Source organism: Magnusiomyces paraingens (assembly GCF_902498895.1).
Source record: "Magnusiomyces paraingens strain CBS 517.90 genome assembly, contig: contig1, whole genome shotgun sequence".
Lineage (NCBI taxonomy): Eukaryota > Fungi > Ascomycota > Dipodascomycetes > Dipodascales > Dipodascaceae > Magnusiomyces > Magnusiomyces paraingens.
Window position 1 is genome coordinate 1335218 of NW_022474067.1, and position 15558 is coordinate 1350775.

At 32.9% G+C, this 15558-nt stretch overlaps 6 protein-coding genes across 6 annotated transcripts; 1 reads left to right on the forward strand and 5 right to left on the reverse strand.

The window, feature by feature from the left end:
* Positions 1-757: 757 nt before the first annotated feature.
* SAPINGB_P000404 (uncharacterized protein) lies at positions 758-2012 on the reverse strand (the record flags this gene model as incomplete). Its single annotated transcript, XM_031995128.1, has 3 exons — positions 758-1183; positions 1626-1801; positions 1940-2012. The coding sequence occupies 3 exons, from the start codon at positions 2010-2012 to the stop codon at positions 758-760; spliced, it is 675 nt and encodes a 224-aa protein (XP_031851019.1).
* A 3211-nt stretch (positions 2013-5223) lies between these two features.
* Positions 5224-6348, forward strand: SAPINGB_P000405 (uncharacterized protein; the record flags this gene model as incomplete). The annotated part of the gene is made up of 2 exons (XM_031995129.1): positions 5224-5321; positions 5469-6348. 2 exons carry the CDS (start codon positions 5224-5226, stop codon positions 6346-6348), a joined length of 978 nt encoding a protein of 325 aa, XP_031851020.1.
* Positions 6349-7953: 1605 nt separating this feature from the next.
* SAPINGB_P000406 (uncharacterized protein) lies at positions 7954-9570 on the reverse strand (the record flags this gene model as incomplete). Its single annotated transcript, XM_031995130.1, has 1 exon — positions 7954-9570. The coding sequence occupies one exon, from the start codon at positions 9568-9570 to the stop codon at positions 7954-7956; it is 1617 nt and encodes a 538-aa protein (XP_031851021.1).
* Positions 9571-10502: 932 nt separating this feature from the next.
* SAPINGB_P000407 (uncharacterized protein) lies at positions 10503-11991 on the reverse strand (the record flags this gene model as incomplete). The annotated part of the gene is made up of 4 exons (XM_031995131.1): positions 10503-11246; positions 11372-11547; positions 11686-11740; positions 11881-11991. 4 exons carry the CDS (start codon positions 11989-11991, stop codon positions 10503-10505), a joined length of 1086 nt encoding a protein of 361 aa, XP_031851022.1.
* A 277-nt stretch (positions 11992-12268) lies between these two features.
* On the reverse strand, positions 12269-13443 carry SAPINGB_P000408 (uncharacterized protein; the record flags this gene model as incomplete). Its single annotated transcript, XM_031995132.1, has 2 exons — positions 12269-12987; positions 13044-13443. The coding sequence occupies 2 exons, from the start codon at positions 13441-13443 to the stop codon at positions 12269-12271; spliced, it is 1119 nt and encodes a 372-aa protein (XP_031851023.1).
* Positions 13444-13693: 250 nt separating this feature from the next.
* SAPINGB_P000409 (uncharacterized protein) lies at positions 13694-15486 on the reverse strand (the record flags this gene model as incomplete). The annotated part of the gene is made up of 2 exons (XM_031995133.1): positions 13694-14518; positions 14566-15486. 2 exons carry the CDS (start codon positions 15484-15486, stop codon positions 13694-13696), a joined length of 1746 nt encoding a protein of 581 aa, XP_031851024.1.
* Between the last annotated feature and the right edge of the window lie 72 nt (positions 15487-15558).

Genomic DNA, 15558 nt, shown 5'->3' on the forward strand with positions numbered 1-15558 from the left:
TGCTTTTCAGAAAACTGAATTTTTTTGCATAATCATGAACAGCGTGAAGTAATTATTCAACTTTTCTATTTTATAATAAGACGTTATACAAAATTAGGTTGGATCTGTTATTAGACGACCATGTATCAGTAGTCTATTTTTGTCAATCTATTTGTGTAGTCAAAAATAGATAAGAAAAAAAAAAGTAAAAGTTTAACATTTAAAAGGTTTTCAATAAGGCAATCCCAACTCTTTAATTGCCACTCCTTCAGTGGGTTTCAGTTTATTTGGTTTAACTCTTCAGCATATTAACCGTACGTACTGTATGTTATGATCTGTGAACATCACATAGCCCAGACAATAGGCTCTGATTTCAGCTTGCAAGAAACACGAAAAATATACAATAATGCTATGTCTCCAGACTTTTGGGTGGTTTCAAAAACTTCACATACTTATTACTATTCCAGTACAAATTTTTGATATTTTTTTTTTTAAATTCCAATCAACTGATTCTGTTTATTTTTTTGCCCTTGTTTGTTTGTTTGTTTTTATTCAAGGGTTATAGAATTATATAACATCAGCATCTGCGCTATCCTTCTTGTCCATACTATATATCTTTTCATTTTGATAATAAACTTTTAATTTTGCCTTCAACATTGCATCTCCAACAGCCCGAAAATAAGTCCTGATGCCAGCTTACGAGGAACAGGGGGTTAAAAATAACCAAACCTTCCCAACCTATCTCCACTTGCCTTCATCAACGCTGTAATTGTATTTCTTAATCCCTCCAAGCAGAGATAAAGCTTACAATCTCTTGTAAGCCAGTTAAACTGTTTAAGAGAGTCGACATGTCCATCTCTGGAGATATCCGTTTCAGTCCTTTTCTTTCCTCTTCAAGCAAAGGACACTCAACTAAAATGTGATGAACTGTTTCCAGCTCTCCACATTTGCAGTTGTAACTATCCTTTTCAATTCCAAACTTTTTAAACCATGCGCCAAAGTTGCCATGGCCTGTGCGAAATTGAGTAATATTACTCAAGATCCTTCGACTATCTTTCTTCATGATCACTCCCGTAACCATTTTGGAAAGATTATCAGTACATTTCGACTCCACTGTGATATTATGATACCACAGATCCTTACTGCTGTTCCAATACATTTCTTGCCATTCTTCCATTGCTTGTTTCTTCAAAATTCCAATCGTCTGATTTTGTTGTTGTTTCAGTGTAAGAGGTTCAACCCTCTTGCATTTTCGTTTTCATCCTTTTTATTCATATAGTCTCTATCATCTTTCGCCAACATGTAAAGCGTGGTTAGCTTTGCAATTGGAGATTTCTCAATCAATGTTAACAAATGACCATTAATAGGATTAGTTTTGCTAATATTTAGGTGTAAACGAATAGCTTTTCGTGCCACCATAAATTTTAGCCTAATACTATATGGCATAATACCAGCTTCCTTTTGTAGTACCGCAATAGGAGTTGTGCGATAAGCACCAACAATTCTTCTTAAAGCCATATTCTGCATTACTTCCAACTTGTGGATTTCTCCTTTCAAAATTTTGTGATGCCAAATTTCTAAGCCATATTCGACAATTGGTCTCACGCAAGCAATATACAGTGATCTGACTGCAGACCCTCGCATACCTTTTGCACGCCACCAAGATGCCAAATAGCACCAACAGCTTTTCTTGCTTTATTGATTTTATTCAAAATATGAGATTTAAAATCAAGCAGATTGTTCAAAGTAATTCCAAGCAATTTAACTTCCTTCTGGGGTTCACGAAGTTCTCCATTAGGTAAAGTAAGTTGCACTTTCTCATCTTTAGGTTTCACATTTTTTGTAAAATGAATAAAACCCAATTTATCACCCAAATCAATTTTGGTCATTCTTGATTTAGCCCAATTACAACATTTTTCTAATATGTTGCTTAAGCTTTTGGTATTTTCTTCAATTTTACCTTCAACGGTAATAGTCACATCATCAATAAAGCCAAAAGGAGTTCCACCCCATTCTTTAATGGCATGATACATTGGTGTGGAATATATCAAAAAAAGTAGTGGTGAAATAGGTGAGCCTTGCGGAATTCCAGTACTAATTTTTTGCACTGATCCTTTTCTTCGGTCCATGAGCATACTAGCTTCTCTTTCACTTACAAATTGGTACGTCCAGTTTATAAGTGCTTTGGGTAGTTTCATATCCTCCATTGTGTGTGCCAATATATTTCTGTTAACATTATCAAAAGCTCCTTGAATATCAATGAGCATAGCTGAAATTTTTTCTTTACTAGCTTCAATTCTTTGGACAAGTTCCTATTTTTTTGCCCAAATTTTTGTTAATTTGCAATTTTATATTCAGGCAGCGTACACTGGATGAGAATTCTTGTTTACTACAAGAATTGAAAAGGTCTCTTGGCCCAGTTGGTTAAGGCATCGTGCTAATAAACAAGCAACTTCCTTGTGAAACGCGAGGATCGGCGGTTCGATCCCGCCAGAGACCATATTTTTTTTAAAGAAAATTATGGACTGATGTTAAGCCAAAAATTAGATCTCTGGCTGTTTTGAAGTACCAGAGTGCTTGTAACCTTAGCAAATAGCGATGAAATGATTTTGAAGTCGATATACCAAAAAAAAAGAAAATTCTCAAATTTTTCTTGTCATCGTCAAAAGAAAATCAATTTCTGATTAAAGTTTTGTAATCATTAAATTAGTATATGGAAAAGGTCGGGGGAAAAAGAGCCAAGAAACAGGTCTAATATACTTATTTTTTCTTTAGACAACACATAAAAAGCAATTTTTTTTCTTTGGTTTTTTAAAGGGAAAAAAAAAGAATTTTATATTTATTTATGTTTAAATATATGAATGTAGCTGATTTCTGAAAAATTTTTAACGTTAGAGTTAACAATAAATTGTTAAATATATTAAGAGGCTGAAAAAATTAAAAGATGTTCAGTTTGCGATTTTTTTCAATTTGCGATTTTCAATAACTTGTAGCATAAACTAAAATTGAGTATAAATTAATGGATTTACGCTCATTTTTTTAGGTTGAAAGTCAAATTTAACTTGTCAACTTTTATTCTGTTTTAAATAAGCATTATTTTTAAAAAAAAAATTCACATTATGAGCAACCAACCTTCCAAACAAAAACGTCAAAAATACCCTCAAGAAGTCAAGGATTATGCAATTAGCTATGCAAGACAAAACCCTAATACTTTAAAAATCACCAAAGAGCTTCAAAAAAAAATTGGAGTGAATGTTCCACAAGGCACGCTGGCAAACTGGTTGAAAAAAGAAGGAATTAGTCTTCAAAATCTCAATCGTGATCTTCAAATAACGAAAAATACTGAAAACGTATTAAAGGAGTTTGGTACTATTAACTTTGAATGATATGTCATTAAATGAAGGTTGATTGTGTCCACGTGGATACAACCAACTCCCACTTGAAATAAATAAGAAATCCTATTTGTCTTTATGTTATTTATTTTACTGTTTATAGATCCATGTTAATCTTTTTTTGTTTGTATTGAAAAACTGTGGGATAATTTATAAATGATCTACTTTATTAAATGCGTCTTCTTTTTTTATAGTATTTCAATATTAAATTGCAATTTAAATTTTATTTTTTGAATTTAAGAAAATCAGAGTACACTGGTGTTTTACTAATATTCTAAAATATATTTAACAATATTGGTAAAGATTTCTTTACTCGTCTTTCCATCATTATTGTTAATTCATATTATTACAATAAAATTTACTAAAACACTGCCAATTGTTATGTTTTAGGTTTGATTTTATAAAATTTTAATCACTTTTATATTTAGTCTTTTAAAATTTATTCAATTCACATTTAAACCAATAAATAAAATATTAGTTTGAGAGAACCCAAAAAAGGGAAAGGGACTTTTTCCATTATTGACGGTTGAGTAATAAAGAAGCAAAAAAAGAAAGAATTTGATTGAATATAATTTTCATTTATAATAATTTTGAAATATTTCAATTAATTGAAATTTAAAAGTATACTGGAAAAGAGTACCAAATGGTTAACTGTTGCTTGTTGCAATTAACCTTAACTTGTGTGTAAAAAAGTTTCCTCCTCGAGAGTCACTGCAATATTTTGCAGAAACCTCAAAGCTTATTCAACGCCAATATTATCAAAGCTCAACTAAACTTACTTACAATAATTGGAATTTGAAAGTTTTTCAAAAAATTAGGAAATAAAGTTTTGAAAAGGTTTTTAATGTTGAGATATGTCGTATCAGTATGGCTTGCTCTATCTTTATCAAAAGCTGGAATGTCAAATTTATTAGTGTTTCCTCTCTCTCTTCTTATCATTTATTGACAGTTCAAAAAAAAAAAATTACTGAAATTCATTTATTTTATATAAATCATTATGACAAGAAAGTTGGGGGCTCCTATATTGTTCAACTAATCCAATTAATAAAAACAAAATTAAAATTATAAAGTGGCTAATTTTTCCCCCTAAAATGATTTTTTTGAAGAAGAAGAAGTTCAAATAATTGATGTTATAAATATATAAATAAGAACCTTTATTTCCAAAAACATGAAAAGATTTATTATTAAATATATACATCTGAAATCATTATCCATTCATTGAATATTTTGGTTTATAGCTTACTTCATTCTAATTGTACATTTGTAATACTTTCCTTATTTTATCAAGAACAAAATCTTTTATATATATAAAAATTATTAAATTTATTATTATTAAATTTAATAATTTAAATCAACTGCACAGTTAATAATCAATACGAGATTCTGTTCTTGATTATATTTTTTGGTGAGATACCAAAAGTAAGATGTTAAATGAACCTTCCAACTCTCCAGGTTAATTTAAAGAGGACGATTTCTTTGAATCTTACATTGTCGCTTGAAAATTAGTTCTAAATACTTAATGTCACAATTAAAGATTTAAATATGAAAGAAATTTAATATTTGTCTACTAAGACGAAATAAAAGAAAAAAAAAAGATCATTGATTCAATAAATATTGTTATTTTCGGATTAAGCGTAGTCAACAATTAATGGTGAGCCGCATGTGCTGTTTTAATTTTATCGTTAAAAATTAATATTAATAACAATATTATTATTGTTTTTAGAATTTTGAACAACGCTTCCCCCAACAAGAGAAAGCCAGAAAAAGAGGCTGTACAAATTTTAGATATATATATATATATATATATATATATATGATTGTATGGCTTTTCTAGAATCCTCCCCTTTTTTAAATGCACGATCTTCAAATTAATTTTAAGTTGGACATTTGCTCATCTATTAACAATTTCTTATTTCACATTGTCTACAAACCCACGCTTTCATTAATCTTGTGAGTTTTTACCAAAAAAATGAATACGGCACCTACTCTTACAAGGCAGACTTATACCGAAGAGATGAAAAGTTTTGTTCTACCTTTTTATTATGAAAAATATAAACAGAAAAAAATTATTAGTCTATTTGAAGTCGAATATAATAGGAAGTTACCTCAGTCAACTCTTGCGACATGGATAAAAGAAATAAAAAAAAAAGATGACCAAATAAATAGCAATGAAGGTAATCCCCAATCAAACGCATCCAATATCTCAACTCACTCTACAACTAATCCTACTTCTTCTTCTGAACCTTTGGCTACTTCTCATTTTGAATCTTTGGAATCTTCTAACAATTTAACTGACTCTAATGCTCATCCTACTTCTTCTTCTGAACCTTTGGCTACTTCTCATTTTGAATCTTTGGAATCTTCTAACAGTTTAACTGACTCTAATGCTCATCCTACTTCTCATTCTAATGATACTGAATCTATTCCTTCTGAAGAAATCACAGATATTACTTCTGACGAAATTTCAGAGAATATTACAGATTATTTAAGTTCAAAGTCTAATTTAAATGAGCAGGAAGTAAATGTGTATATTTATACTTATCTATTCGAGGCAGATGAGTTGAAGTTATATTTTTTAATTCCTTCTAACAACTGGTCGTTGCAAAAGTTTATTGGAATAACTTTTAAGCTGTTATCTTCATTTCTTTATTTCTGTGAAATGCTTGGACCGAACCTCGTTGAGGACCAAAATGTATTGTCTAAAGTCTCCAAAACAGTTTTATCTGCCTTTATTGAATCTTTCCCTCAGATGAATCAGCTTGATAAATGCAAAAGTCAGTTTGATGATATTATTAAACGAAATTTAGATCTACTTAAATTGTTTGTTGGTGACCATGGTGACATTTTAACCAATATCATTATTGATATTATTATGTGTATCATAGAGCAGATACAATGTTCTTTTGATTTTTTATTTTGGTTAGAGCCTGAAGACTTTGAATATTTGCATAATCTTCTAGGACAGCCCAATGACTAATTACTTGATGCAATCTTTATTTTCAGATCTTGTTTTCTTTTTAATATATTTTTTTTTCATTCAAAATATTAATTATTATTATTATTATTATTATTATTATTATTATTATTATTATTATTATTATTATTATTATTATTATTATTATTATTATTATTATTATTATTATTATTATTATTATTATTATTATTATTATTATTATTATTATTATTATTATTATTATTATTATTATTATTATTATTATTATTATTATTATTATTATTATTATTATTATTATTATTATTATTATTATTATTATTATTATTATTATTATTATTATTATTATTATTATTATTATTATTATTATTATTATTATTATTATTATTATTATTATTATTATTATTATTATTATTATTATTATTATTATTATTATTATTATTATTATTATTATTATTATTATTATTATTATTATTATTATTATTATTATTATTATTATTATTAAACTTTGCCAGTAATTCCGTCATCTCCTGGATTACAAATTTTGTCTTTTTGTTTATTTTTATTCAAGGGTTATTATTATATTAACATCAGCATCTGCGCTATCCTTCTATTGTCTGACTATGTGACTTGCCGGTTTTCATTTGTACCTTTTTAATACTGGTGGTTTCTGTTCTGTGCGTCTTCGGTACACCGGAATATGGACCCTAATGCCAGCTTACGAGGAACAGGGAGAACCAGTCTTAAAGTTTTTGTTTTTATTCAAGGGTTATAGAATTATATAACATGTTTGTTTGTTTTTATTCAAGGGTTATAATTATATAACATCTTCTAGTCTTAAAATTGTTTGTTTGTTTGTTTTTATTCAAGGGTTTTCTAGTTTTAAAATTGTTTGTTTGTTTGTTTTTATTCAAGGGTTATAGAATTATATAACATCAGCATCTGCGCTATCCTTTTTATTGTCTGACTATGTGACTTGCCGGTTTTCATTTGTACCTTTTTAGTACAGGTGGTTTCTGTTCTGTGCGTCTCCGGTAGCCCGGAAAATGGGCCCTGATGCCAGCTTACGAGGAACAGGGAGAACCAGTCTGTCGGTCCCAAAACCTTCCCAACCCATTTCCACTTATCTTCACGGACGCCCATGTATTTCTTAATCTCTTCCGCCAGAGATACGGCCCGCAATCACCTGCAGGCTATTTAGACTGTACGGAAGAGTCGGCATTCCTGTAACCAGGGTAGCCTATGGTTTTCAGTCTAGGTGTATACTCCCGTACACATCCTCAGGAAAAGGGGGTATTCTGGGAATCGAACCCAGTATCTTCCGCTTTCGAGTGAACGTGTTACCCTTTACACCATCCAGTCCTTTCCCCTTAGTCTAAAAATGTTTGTTTGTTTGTTTGTTTTTATTCAAGGGTTATAGAATTATATAACATCAGCATCTGCGCTATCCTTCTTGTCCATACTATATATTTTTTCATTTTGATAATAAACTTTTAATTTTGGCTTCAACATTGCATCTCCAACAGCCCGAAAATAAGTCCTGATGCCAGCTTACGAGGAACAGGGGGTTAAAATAACCAAACCTTCCCAACCTATCTCCACTTGTCTTCATCAACGCTGTAATTGTATTTCTTAATCCCTCCAAGCAGAGATAAAGCTTACAATCTCTTGTAAGCCAGTTAAACTGTTTAAGAGAGTCGACATGTCCATCTCTGGAGATATCCGTTTCAGTCCTTTTCTTTCCTCTTCAAGCAAAGGACACTCAACTAAAATGTGATGAACTGTTTCCAGCTCTCCACATTTGCAGTTGTAACTATCCTTTTCAATTCCAAACTTTTTAAACCATGCGCCAAAGTTGCCATGGCCTGTGTGAAACTGAGTAATATTACTCAAGATCCTTCGACTATCTTTCTTCATGATCACTCCCGTAACCATTTTGGAAAGATTATCAGTACATTTCGACTCCACTGTGATATTATGATACCACAGATCCTTACTGCTGTTCCAATACATTTCTTGCCATTCTTCCATTGCTTGTTTTTTCAAAATTCCAATCGTCTGATTTTGTTGTTGTTTCAGTGTAAGAGGTTCAACCCTCTTGCATTTTCGTTTTTCATCTATTTTAATCATATAGTCTCTATCATCTTTCGCCAACATGTAAAGCGTGGTTAGCTTTGCAATTGGAGATTTCTCAATCAATGTTAACAAATGACCATTAATAGGATTAGTTTTGCTAATATTTAGGTGTAAACGAATAGCTTTTCGTGCCACCATAAATTTTAGCCTAATACTATATGGCATAATACCAGCTTCCTTTTGTAGTACCGCAATAGGAGTTGTGCGATAAGCACCAACAATTCTTCTTAAAGCCATATTCTGCATTACTTCCAACTTGTGGATTTCTCCTTTCAAAATTTTGTGATGCCAAATTTCTAAGCCATATTCGACAATTGGTCTCACGCAAGCAATATACAGTGATCTGACTGCAGACCCTCGCATACCTTTTTGCACGCCACCAAGATGCCAAATAGCACCAACAGCTTTTCTTGCTTTATTGATTTTATTCAAAATATGAGATTTAAAATCAAGCAGATTGTTCAAAGTAATTCCAAGCAATTTAACTTCCTTCTGGGGTTCACGAAGTTCTCCATTAGGTAAAGTAAGTTGCACTTTCTCATCTTTAGGTTTCACATTTTTTGTAAAATGAATAAAACCCAATTTATCACCCAAATCAATTTTGGTCATTCTTGATTTAGCCCAATTACAACATTTTTCTAATATGTTGCTTAAGCTTTTGGTATTTTCTTCAATTTTACCTTCAACGGTAATAGTCACATCATCAATAAAGCCAAAAGGAGTTCCACCCCATTCTTTAATGGCATGATACATTGGTGTGGAATATATCAAAAAAAGTAGTGGTGAAATAGGTGAGCCTTGCGGAATTCCAGTACTAATTTTTTGCACTGATCCTTTTCTTCGGTCCATGAGCATACTAGCTTCTCTTTCACTTACAAATTGGTACGTCCAGTTTATAAGTGCTTTGGGTAGTTTCATATCCTCCATTGTGTCTGCCAATATATTTCTGTTAACATTATCAAAAGCTCCTTGAATATCAATGAGCATAGCTGAAATTTTTTCTTTACTAGTTTCAATTCTTTGGACAAGTTCCAAAACAGCATCAGTAGCACAATAACCTTGTCTTCCCCCATATTGCTCTGGTGGAAGTAAGTGTGTTGTAAGCTTGGTCATTCTTTTTTGTATAATTTTTTCCAGTACTTTAGATGGAATCTTAAGTAAGGAAATTGGTCGGTATGCTCTTGGCTTTGAATAGTCAGGTTTCTTAGGTTTAGGTATAACAACAATAATGCCATGTCTCCAGACTTTTGGGTGGTATCCAAACTTTAGTCTAAAAATGTTTGTTTGTTTGTTTTTATTCGTTTGTTTGTTTGTTTGTTTTTATTCAAGGGTTATAGAACTATATAACATCAGCATCTGCGCTATCCTTTTATTGTCTGACTATGTGACTTGCCGGTTTTCATTTGTACCTTTTTAGTACGGGTGGTTTCTGTTCTGTGCGTCTCCGGTAGCCCGGAAGATGGGCCCTGATGCCAGCTTACGAGGAACAGGGAGAACCAGTCTGTCGGTCCCAAAACCTTCCCAACCCATTTCCACTTATCTTCACGGACGCCCATGTATTTCTTAATCTCTTCCGTCAGAGATACGGCCCGCAATCACCTGCAGGCTATTTAGACTGTACGGAAGAGTCGGCATTCCTGTAACCAGGGTAGCCTATGGTTTTTCAGTCTAGGTGTATACTCCCGTACACATCCTCAGGAAAAGGGGGTATTCTGGGAATCGAACCCAGTATCTTCCGCTTTCGAGCGAACGTGTTATCCTTTACACCATCCAGCCCTTTCCCTCTGATGTTATATGTTTGTTTGTTTGTTTGTTTTTATTCAAGGGTTATAGAATTATATAACATCAGCATCTGCGCTATCCTTCTTGTCCATACTATATATTTTTTCATTTTGATAATAAACTTTTAATTTTGGCTTCAACATTGCATCTCCAACAGCCCGAAAATAAGTCCTGATGCCAGCTTACGAGGAACAGGGGGTTAAAATAACCAAACCTTCCCAACCTATCTCCACTTGTCTTCATCAACGCTGTAATTGTATTTCTTAATCCCTCCAAGCAGAGATAAAGCTTACAATCTCTTGTAAGCCAGTTAAACTGTTTAAGAGAGTCGACATGTCCATCTCTGGAGATATCCGTTTCAGTCCTTTTCTTTCCTCTTCAAGCAAAGGACACTCAACTAAAATGTGATGAACTGTTTCCAGCTCTCCACATTTGCAGTTGTAACTATCCTTTTCAATTCCAAACTTTTTAAACCATGCGCCAAAGTTGCCATGGCCTGTGCGAAACTGAGTAATATTACTCAAGATCCTTCGACTATCTTTCTTCATGATCACTCCCGTAACCATTTTGGAAAGATTATCAGTACATTTCGACTCCACTGTGATATTATGATACCACAGATCCTTACTGCTGTTCCAATACATTTCTTGCCATTCTTCCATTGCTTGTTTCTTCAAAATTCCAATCGTCTGATTTTGTTGTTGTTTCAGTGTAAGAGGTTCAACCCTCTTGCATTTTCGTTTTTCATCCTTTTTATTCATATAGTCTCTATCATCTTTCGCCAACATGTAAAGCGTGGTTAGCTTTGCAATTGGAGATTTCTCAATCAATGTTAACAAATGACCATTAATAGGATTAGTTTTGCTAATATTTAGGTGTAAACGAATAGCTTTTCGTGCCACCATAAATTTTAGCCTAATACTATATGGCATAATACCAGCTTCCTTTTGTAGTACCGCAATAGGAGTTGTGCGATAAGCACCAACAATTCTTCTTAAAGCCATATTCTGCATTACTTCCAACTTGTGGATTTCTCCTTTCAAAATTTTGTGATGCCAAATTTCTAAGCCATATTCGACAATTGGTCTCACGCAAGCAATATACAGTGATCTGACTGCAGACCCTCGCATACCTTTTGCACGCCACCAAGATGCCAAATAGCACCAACAGCTTTTCTTGCTTTATTGATTTTATTCAAAATATGAGATTTAAAATCAAGCAGATTGTTCAAAGTAATTCCAAGCAATTTAACTTCCTTCTGGGGTTCACGAAGTTCCCCATTAGGTAAAGTAAGTTGCACTTTCTCATCTTTAGGTTTCACATTTTTTGTAAAATGAATAAAACCCAATTTATCACCCAAATCAATTTTGGTCATTCTTGATTTAGCCCAATTACAACATTTTTCTAATATGTTGCTTAAGCTTTTGGTATTTTCTTCAATTTTACCTTCAACGGTAATAGTCACATCATCAATAAAAGCCAAAAGGAGTTCCACCCCATTCTTTAATGGCATGATACATTGGTGTGGAATATATCAAAAAAAGTAGTGGTGAAATAGGTGAGCCTTGCGGAATTCCAGTACTAATTTTTGCACTGATCCTTTCTTCGGTCCATGAGCATACTAGCTTCTCTTTCACTTACAAATTGGTACGTCCAGTTTATAAGTGCTTTGGGTAGTTTCATATCCTCCATTGTGTGTGCCAATATATTTCTGTTAACATTATCAAAAGCTCCTTGAATATCAATGAGCATAGCTGAAATTTTTCTTTACTAGTTTCAATTCTTTGGACAAGTTCCAAAACAGCATCAGTAGCACAATAACCTTGTCTTCCCCATATTGCTCTGGTGGAAGTAAGTGTGTTGTAAGTTTGGTCATTCTTTTTTTGTATAATTTTTTCCAGTACTTTAGATGGAATCTTAAGTAAGGAAATTGGTCGGTATGCTCTTGGCTTTGAATAGTCAGGTTTCTTAGGTTTAGGTATAACAACAATAATGCCATGTCTCCAGACTTTTGGGTGGTATCCAAACTTTACACAAGCTTGGAGAAGCTTGAAAACCTTTCCTTAAAGTCTTTATTTAGCCATGCCATCTTTAAAACTTTGCCAGTAATTCCATCGTCTCCTGGAGCTTTATCATTTGGGGTATCAGCCAATGCAGAGTCAACTTCATCAAACTCTAATTTTGGCCATCGAGAATCGTTATCAATTTCAAACTCTCTATCAAGACCATGATCAATTTCAGGTAGAAGTGCCTTCCATATTTCATGTCTTTTTTCGTCAACAGTAGTAGTGAGAGTTCCATCTTCTTTTCTAATTTGTGGTATAATGGTATCATTGCTTTTTGGATTAATATACTTCAAAATCTTCCAAATGTCATTTCCTTCTAAACTAGACAAATATTTATTCCATTGCTCAGTACTTGCCTCACGCAAACTGTGGTCAAAAATTTTTCTAGCTTTTTTTGCCTCTTCAATTTTTTGTCGTTTCAAAGCCAAAGAAGGTTGTCTTTGACGGGCTTCCCTTTTAGCTTCTAGCGCTTTTTCTAACTTCTCCCTTAATTCTTGATTCCAATAGCGTTTGGACTTTTTCATCACCTTAACTTCCTTCATCGACTTTGCCATTGCTCTTTTTACAACCTCCTCAAGAACTTTAGCTTGGTCATCAATTTGGTCAGTTGATTTTAGAGTTTTGTTATGCACATTAAAATCTTTAATGGCAGAAGAAAGCTCCTTGTCAAACTTTTCCCAATCTGCATTCTTAATATTCAATCTCTTCACCGAAGTAAAACTTCATCCCCGTTTTTACTCTGAGACATATAGATGTCCCACTCCACAATTGAGTGATCACTTAGTGTATTTTCATCCACTCCACTAAATGAAATTCTATGAAGTAAGTCCACTGAGCCATAAACCAAATCAATATTGGTTCTATTGTTGTATGTTTTTTGATTTCTTGGAGTAATTAACATCATATCATTTTCATGTAGCCACTCAACAACTTCATCTGCTTCCGTATTCGGACCTGCCCTTGACTCCCATTCCTTGTGATGTAAGTTATAATCACCTGCAATGACAATCTTTGAGTATTGTTCCTTGATCTCCCGTTTGAGAAACTCAAAAACCGGTGGCTCAGGGTATTTCTTGGATGGTTTCGGTTGATTATAGACATTGACAATTGTAATGTCTTTAACCAAAATGGTAACCATATCTCGATTTGTAAACTTTTCAATTTTAGTAGTTAATGCTCGTAAGTCAGAGTTAGACCTAATGTAAGTAATTGCTCTGCATTTATTTTTTTCTTTTCCAGTTTCTGTAAAGATTGGGATCCAATCTTTATGTTTAATGGGCCCATAGTTGTTAAAGTAAGGTTCTTGTAATAACAAGATATCAGGTTCTTTTTTATTTAAGATAGTTTCAGTAATAGATTTCGATTTATGACAATTGAGTTGGAATACTTTATAATTCATTGGATGTAATAGAATTGTTTTCGTTTTCTTCCTCATTGGATTCATCTAGTTTTTCAATATTTGTTTCTTTCATCGGTTCATCTTGTGAGTCGTCAGTGGAAACAGGATGGGCCTCATTATCCTTTTTGTCTGATTCATTTTTCAATAATCGTATCTTATTACGCATAGCTTGGAGTTCTTCAGGAGTTTTTTTTCTGCTAATAAAAGGTCTAACTTTAACTTTTGTGTACTGGATAATAAGATTATCAGCACACTTTGCATAGTCTTGGGCATTTCTGAATGAAACCAATGCTGTTTGGGTAAATTGGTTTCTGCTAATGATTTTGGGTTCGGTATTCAAAACAATATGGTAATCATTAAAATTGTAGAGAGTTTCTTTCAAGTCTTCAATCGATGCCGTATTAGGTATTTCCTGAAGTACAGCCTTGTACCAAGAATCTGTGTCAAGCACTGAATAAGTAGGGTCAACTTTGGGGATCCATTCTGCAGCTTTATCAGCAAAATCTTTGTCATTAAGTTGAACATATAAATGCCCTTTGACAGTATAGCCTATTTCCTGAGCCACCGGCTTTTGTGCAACCGCATCAATTTTCTTTCCAATCGCAGGGATATTAACTCTTTTCATGGTATCTGGAATTCTTATGCACACTCTAAAAGTGGGTTTGTCTTCATCAACTTTAGTTTCACGGTGTTGTTTTTGAGCCTTCATAATGTCTTTCAACTTTGGAGTTGCTCCATTTGGAGTTTTAGGGGTCAAAGCAAAAGGCAAAGTGTCGACTTTTCTTACCGCACTCTTGATTTCCTTTTTGCGTAGCTAAGTTCTTTGGTAGTTAAATCAGCCTTAGTTGAAATAGTTCCAACTTTGTATTCCATATTATCAACTCTTTTCTCAAGATTGTTGGTCATTTCTTTGAATTCCTTGATTTCAGTGTCGATAATTCTTTTGTTTCTTGCTTTTTCTTGAGACAAATCTTGAAGAGTCATCTTAGCTATTTCATCAGCTTTATGTTTCACTTTATCGCAATGATCCTTATTATCCTTAACTTCCTTTTTAAGTTTTTCAAACATTACATGTTTAACTTCTGTGTGAACCTGATTGTTTCTCAAAACATCAAGTTCTGAGCGAAGAGAATTCACTTGTCCTTCTGAAGCTTTAAGCTTTTCGGTCAAAGCAATGAGTTGTTTAGCTAACTCATTGTTTTTAAGTTCAAGATTTTGAAATTTTATTTCCCAATCTTCAATTGTAATACTCAAGTCTTCTTTAACAATAGACAATTCAACCAGAAATACATCCTTAAGTTTTAAGATGTATTCCCAGGCTTCAGAATTATCACCAAATGGATTTGCATCCGGCATGAGAACATCCATGTCACGTGATGGTGTTGCGTCAATTTCCACATCACCACCATCTGGTGAAGAGTCAAAGGTAGGGTTCAAGGTTGGACCAACATTCACAATAGGGGTTTCAACGGGGGTTTCGTGGTTTGAAGAAGCATTATGCTTATCATTCGATTCAAGCTTTTTGTGGATAGTTTCAATTTTTTTATGGGAGTCTGGTTTTTCATTATTTTTTTGGATTTTTGTCGAGGGTTTGATGTGATGAGCTTCATGAGAATGAGGTCCTCTGGAATGAGAACTTTCTTTCTCCTTCAGTTCAACAGCAATAATTTTTTGCATATCATTAATATTAGTCTGTTCATTATTATTGTCGGTATAATTATTGTCGGCAGGAGGGTCGCCGCCACTAAACGTGGTTTGGGTGTTGTTGGGGGGGTCTGACATGGTTTTTAGCGCAGATCTCTGATGTTATATATTGTTTGTTTGTTTGTTTGTTTTTATTCAAGGGTTATAGAA